Source organism: Pygoscelis adeliae, unplaced genomic scaffold, assembly GCF_000699105.1.
Source record: "Pygoscelis adeliae isolate BGI_AS28 unplaced genomic scaffold, ASM69910v1 Scaffold47, whole genome shotgun sequence".
In the NCBI taxonomy this organism is placed as follows: Eukaryota; Metazoa; Chordata; class Aves; order Sphenisciformes; family Spheniscidae; genus Pygoscelis; species Pygoscelis adeliae.
Genome location: NW_008825255.1, coordinates 1,491,377 through 1,497,936, shown reverse-complemented (window position 1 = coordinate 1,497,936; position 6,560 = coordinate 1,491,377). Strand labels below are relative to the sequence as shown.

The 6,560-nt window shown below is 33.2% G+C and overlaps 1 protein-coding gene across 2 annotated transcripts in view; it reads right to left on the bottom strand.

The window, feature by feature from the left end:
• Positions 1 to 606: 606 nt before the first annotated feature.
• The window catches only part of NUP155 (nucleoporin 155kDa), a 35,801-nt gene continuing 29,847 nt past the window's right edge, over positions 607 to 6,560 (bottom strand). For both annotated transcript variants that reach the window (XM_009329438.1, XM_009329437.1), the window contains 5 exons: positions 6,057 to 6,177; positions 4,967 to 5,077; positions 3,519 to 3,655; positions 2,686 to 2,786; positions 607 to 1,426 (listed from right to left, as the gene is read on the bottom strand). In XM_009329438.1, coding sequence (XP_009327713.1) covers positions 1,288 to 1,426; positions 2,686 to 2,786; positions 3,519 to 3,655; positions 4,967 to 5,077; positions 6,057 to 6,177 — 609 coding nt within the window. In that variant the 3' untranslated portion in view covers positions 607 to 1,287. The remainder of the gene's footprint in view (positions 1,427 to 2,685; positions 2,787 to 3,518; positions 3,656 to 4,966; positions 5,078 to 6,056; positions 6,178 to 6,560) is intronic.

The following is a 6,560-nucleotide window of genomic DNA, read 5'->3' as shown; positions in this document are numbered from 1 at the left end:
TGGCTACTGTGTTGCCATCCATCCCCGAAGTCCAGCATAACCTAGATGCAGCCACAACGACCCCCACTGGTGGTCATCGCTTACGCAGGAGGGGAGCACACCGCCACACTTCCATGTAAATAAATGCCTTAATCCATACTTCTTTTCTGTTTTTGAACACCTGTGATATGTCTATTAACTACTCATTCTTCTGGAAAAAAAAATACATTAATCTGCTCTGTAGGCATAAAGATATTTTCTTCTTTCCCCCATTAAAAATCTCTCCAAACTCATTATTTACTTACATGAAGAAGTTATTTGAGAAAGACTAAAGACCAGCATGAACTGGTATTTTCTTGTGCGCGTTATACAGTGCTTATGTTGTTGAATATGTACACAATGCATAGCAGTAAACCAGAGAAAAAACAACTTTCCTTGTAGGATGAGATTTTAAAATCTTAGGAAGCATGCATACAGGATGATGCATAGGCTTTCCTCCTTTTAAGGAATATACACAATTCGGTGCTTGTGTGCATATAATGAAAGTAGACAGAAGTCAGTTCTTGACTTCTTTATTTGATTTTAACAGATACAACATTATTTATTAAAATGGAATAGGGAAAATAATTTGATGGGGTTTTAATACTGTTCTTTCACTTGCAATACAGATTAGATGGCTAGTTTCTGAATTTCATCCCAAACATTCTGTTTACAGAGGCAGGCTGTGTTTAAAGTGACAGTTATGAAATAATGATTATCTTTGTTATTAAAAGACCTGCCAATAAACTCATGCAGAGAGTTATGATTGCATCACTACTCCCTGGTTATGACCACATTTACAATCCGACTCATCTATACGCGCTTTTATCATCATCTTGCCTTCTGCAGTTGTCATTTCTTGTTTTGATACTTGTAAAACACGTATCAAGTAGATTTTACATCCTACTTTTCTCCATTACTTTATGTGAAGTAAAGAAAAAGAAATATATTTTCCAAATATTTTTAATCTTCAAGGGAAAGATCACATAATGCATTTTATTTCAACGGTATAAAAAAAAGCTTTCTATTGTTAAAAAATTTGGTAGTAGTAAAAGAAACTCCATTTGTCACATTTACATTCTACAATTTGTAGATACCTTTAGAATAGCACGAATACAGGCCACACATCAGTAACTGCAGCAGGAGATACAACTTTCTCAGAATTTCTTTCTGAGGATTTGTTCTTCCAGAGATTCAGTGCAGACATCTGAACTTTTATTTCATAGTTCATTTTATCTGAGCTAATGATTCTGTTATTGTATTAGTCAATCAGTGAAGCCGTTCTAATTTAGCCTGTAGCGATTTAAAATTCCCAATAGTAGTCTGCACCATTAGCGTCGGGCTCATAGACTGAAGTTCAACCAGGTAGCAACTAACAGCATCCAAGCAAACGTTTGTGAATCGTCGCCTGTAAAGAAAACATAGAATAATAACGAGCTCCTTTTTGTTCTGTATATTAGAAATCACCTGAAATAGAAACTGAGCATTCTTTGAGTTTTAATGGAATAACATATCAACAAGACATGTCAGCTACTTTTATGTATTTAACTATTTATTAGAAAAAGTGTATTTTGAAATCTAATGCTTGTGACTAAGGCATAATGGGAAAATAAATGAATCATTACTATTTATCTGATATTAAATATAAACAATAAAACATGATTGTTAATAGCAACGTGAACTATTTAATATTTAGATATTACTTTAGATATGAAGACAATATATAAGTTACTAATTTAGATAGCAATTTAAATATCTAAAATTAATATAAAATCACAACAATTTAGGTATTAATATCTAAGTAGATATTAAAATTAGACAACATTCACTAAAGTTCTAAGAAGTTAGAGTATTTAAATCACCTAACCATAAAAGACCAAAAAGTCAGAAAAGATAGATGTAAACCCTATATGTGAACAGGGGATATTTATATGTATATTTTCAAGAGAATCAGAAAAATTTATGGTTAGAAGGGTTATCAAGACTTTGTCTAGTTCTGCTCATTGTTTCTGAGACAAGATAGTTCCAACTGAAGTTTGTATAGTCTATTCACAAAAGTTGCCAAAGCTAGAGATCCCATAACATGCAGGCAACTTGTTCAAGTACATAGCTATTCTTTTAGCTAGAAACTTTTTCTAATATTAAACCTAAATTCTTTCTTGTTGCAGACTAAGAAGAATTTTAGTCTTGGAGAGTCATTCATCACCAACCTCTTAAAAACAATTTGGGAAGACCTATTCTTATTTTTGTCTTCTCTTTTCCAGAATACAAAAACTCAGTGCTTCTTGCCTTTCTTCATTAAACAGTTCACTGTTTCATTCACAAAACACCCGATTCTCATTTTTCCTCACTTTTCCCAGATTCCCTCAAATTTGTCTGTACTACTCCTTAAAGTATGCAGCCAAAATTTACAAAATAATCCTCTCAGTTCCTCATGAATCTTCAGTGAAGTTGTGAAAATTATCTTTATTCAAGTAGTTTATAGGAAGGACCCTACAAGTTTCTACCAACTGGTTTTGAATGAGGAGTCTCAGTAATCACTGCTAAGAAAGAAATACTAAATTCACCCAAAAGAAAAGATGAAAAGCTTTGGGGATTGCTGAAGTGCAGTGCTTTAGGATATTTTACATCTTTCACTACTTATTAGGATATAGTTGCCTTTCTTACCTCAGAAGTACTCTGCTTGGATCATGTACATATCCTGATAATAATACATGAATACACTCTAAAAGGTGTAAAGGCTTTTTCATTCTATTCCAATATGGGTCCTAAAAAAAGATTCCAAAATATTAAGGAGACAAATATTAAGGAGACAAGAAAAAAAAAGTGTGTGTGTACACACAAATTGCCAGCTGTGGTAATTATTTATTCATTGTAACAAAAATGTAAGAGAAATGGGAATTCTATTAAGTCTATATTTAAATACTATTTTGACTTTTGAGTAATAAAACATACATGAATTTAATCCAGTTTTCCATTACCTAACAGTCTGTAAAGTAACAGATTTTAGGAAGTTCTGAATTCCTTACACTGTAAGGAATCTGGGTAAAAAGGAGCAAGTCAATTCTCTTTGTTTTAATTCTGTTTAAGCCTGGTCTACGAACCAAAAGTTAAAAAAATGTCTTCTTTATGCCTATTGCATCAATAGATTAAACAAGATGCAGTAATATAGCAAATTTTAATCATTAATAGGCAACAAATAAAACTAATATATTCAAGATGTGCTGTTCCTTCTGCAACATAACAATCCTAAATCCTATTTAATCCTAAATCAGCTTTAGGATTTTTTCATATTTTCCTCATACTTAGGATTAAAATTAATAAAATCAACAGGGGGAAAAAGCAGCAGCATTAAAAACCTTTAGGTAAAAAAAGAGAACAAAAGCTATGAAGTTGATATTTTGATATATCACACCTTATGTTATTTTATGTTTCCTGCTAAAGACAGACCTTGATAGTAGTTGAAAACAAAATTTTTATTTTGTGGCTATTTTCCTTACCCGTGCTTTAAACAACTGGTCATATACTTCAAGCAGCCTTGGCAACGGCACTCCAATTTCTTGCATGGTATATGTTACAAAACCTACATCCCAGTTCAAAGTGCAGACCTGTTGCTCTAGAAACTGCACTAAAAAATCTGGAGGACAAAAATAACGGGATGTTTAGATTCCAACTTGTTAATGGGAGTCTAGCAAAGAAAGGCATTTGAAAGTGATTTACTCCAAGTTTAATTTTCTGTCTTCCACACAGTTGGTACCTTTCTCCTGTGAAGCACATGAAACAGTTTCCCCCAGTCTGCACTGAGGGAAGGATATGCAAAATCTAACTACCTCCAAAGATGGTATTAAGCTCTCAGCAATGCTTGACAGGGATTACTCATACTAAGTACTTTATTACAGTTCTGCCACGGAACTATGCTGTTAAGAAAAAAGTTCATTAACCTTTGTTTCAGCACAAAAGAACACACTACCATTTCATTTGCTAGAACAGCCAGCAACACTACTGCATCTTTTATCATGTTAAAGTGTCAGTAACAATTAACAATATATTGCTTAGCACTAAATGTTCTTTTACAATATTTTACTATTATGAAAGAACATTTAGCACTGAACTGTATTTTCCAGGTTTTTATATAGTACCAAGTTGTCAAAACATGTGAGCATCTCAAAAGCAGAAAGAAGCTCCAAAAAGGATCCAGAAATCTCCTAAATTCTGTTTTTAGAATCTGCCCCTGCACGTAGCAGTAGATACTTCAAAAGACAGCAGATAAATGTGGTTACCTCAAATCTTATTGTATGTATAAATACACTTTTTTTACTTTGTACTTTGATACAAACAAACTTTACTGCTTTCTAAAATGATATCTGCACAGCCATCCAAAAACAACTGTTGCTACCTTCTAAGCTTTATTTACTTCCCATTCAGGGTGGAAAAACTGTAAATTCTGGTTAAATCCCTAAATAAATTCTAGGAAAAATTGCACCTGTAAAAACTGTAATGGTTTTGTAATTATACAATTATACTGTGTTTACAAAATTAAGAGGCCAATAGGAATTCTATTTCTACTTTTTGTCTAACCTCCCTCTCCTCAATCCCATGTCAGAGTCACTGTAATAATGAGCAAGTATCACAATGCTATTGTTCCTAATTTCCTGGACAAAACTGAAAAGTACTACCCAGCTACCCTCAAGATTAACTCCATCACTACTAACAGTTGAAATAATATGTTGCTTCAGCAAAAAATTTCACAAATAATTACAGTAATTATGTATCACAAAATGTAATTATGTGTAATTATGTATCACAAAATTACCAGTATTTTTTAAAATCTAAAAGGAAAGAAAGAGACATTTCTTAGGTTAAAACTTTTTTTAAGAGGCTAAAAAGAAAGCTGAGACCCATTCATGTAATGGATATGTTTATTTACTATGCAGGCTAAACAACTTGCCTAAAGGAAAGTAACGAGGTGTGCCAGCATATATCTTTCCAAGCAATACCATCTTCAGACTAAGTGCTTGCATTCTGTCAGCGGGGCTCAGAGACACACTATCGCTCAACTCTGAAAGAGAAAAGAAATCATTTAGAAAGAACTTAAGAAAAAAAGTTCCACATTTATACACAACTATACTGACGTACTTACATTTACTACTAACACATCAAAATCTTACGCTATTGTCAGTGCAAAATCAGCACGTGGAAATGAAAGTACAACTTTTTCTGGTATGTAGGCATATATGTTCACAGATTTTAATGTTTCCTTGAAGTTCCATGCAAATCTACTTAAAAAAACCCAACCAACCAACCAACCAAAACCCCCAAACCCCACCACCAAACCCCAAAACAACAAACCCACAAAAAAAAAGCTACCACATAGCTTTTCCCTCAAATCACTGTGAATGTTGTTTGCACAATGGCAACCTCGAGCACAAAATCCAAGGGGAAAAAAACCCCAAAACAGGAAGAGAGTGAATTACCAACTCATGGTAAAGGGTGAGGCAAGGTTATCACAGCTGAGTGGCTAGGCTTGCAGAGCTGTGACCCCTATTCTGCTTCCCTATAAATGGACAAAACCCTTACACTTCCACTCCTGTCAACGTTATAAAAACGCTGAACTCCCTGAAGATTCTTTAATCTTTGTCATGATAAATTTAACATTTTTATTATAATTTCCTAATAGTGAAACCTTCAGACAAAATTTCACAAGTATTCTGAAGTCCATATATAATGGCATCTAAGAACAAGAAGGGATGAAATGACTTCAGAAATGTTATCTGGAATGTGATTATTCAAGCCATACATGGAATATGCTCCAACATGTATGTAAAAATATTACTTTTCTGTCCTTTAGGTGCACAAGCCAAAGGTAGTAACATTAATGAATTACGGGTTAACTACGCTTAACTATATTACAGAATAGTCCAGAAAAGATGCATCTCACTTGGACAACATATCAGTAGCACCACATAGTCTTAAAAGCTTTAATTGTACTGTTTTCCTATAGTTTTAGTTCGTACCACTCCTAGTCCATTAAGACCTACCTTTCTCAATGATTTCTTGCCAGAGAGTTTGCACCAAGATAGGATCAGAATGACCCGCGCAATGTATAATTGCAAGCTTACACTCTGAGAGCTTAAAAGGGTCAGCAAATTCTCCATACAGCTGAAAGAAAAATTACCAGGCTTTACATTTCAAGTAGGATAAAAATGAAATTCTTAAAATCAGCTTTTCTTTATTTTGTATGATAGACATCAGACTAGTAAAGATGCAACTTAAGTAACTGTTGTCAAACACAAAATGTGTTGGGTTTTTTGGGGTTTTTTTGGTTGTTTTTTTTTTTTCAACATTTAGTTTCACTTCTTAAATACAATCCCCAATTTTATATGAAGTTATAATTAATACCATTAATTTTCGAACAATTTTCCCAATAAATGAAGAAATCTAAGAGACTTAATAAAGAATATAAACATACGGAAGAAATTAAAGTACTAAAGATTGAAGGAATACCAAAGTACAGAAAAAGACAGTCTCGGGTAACAGACATT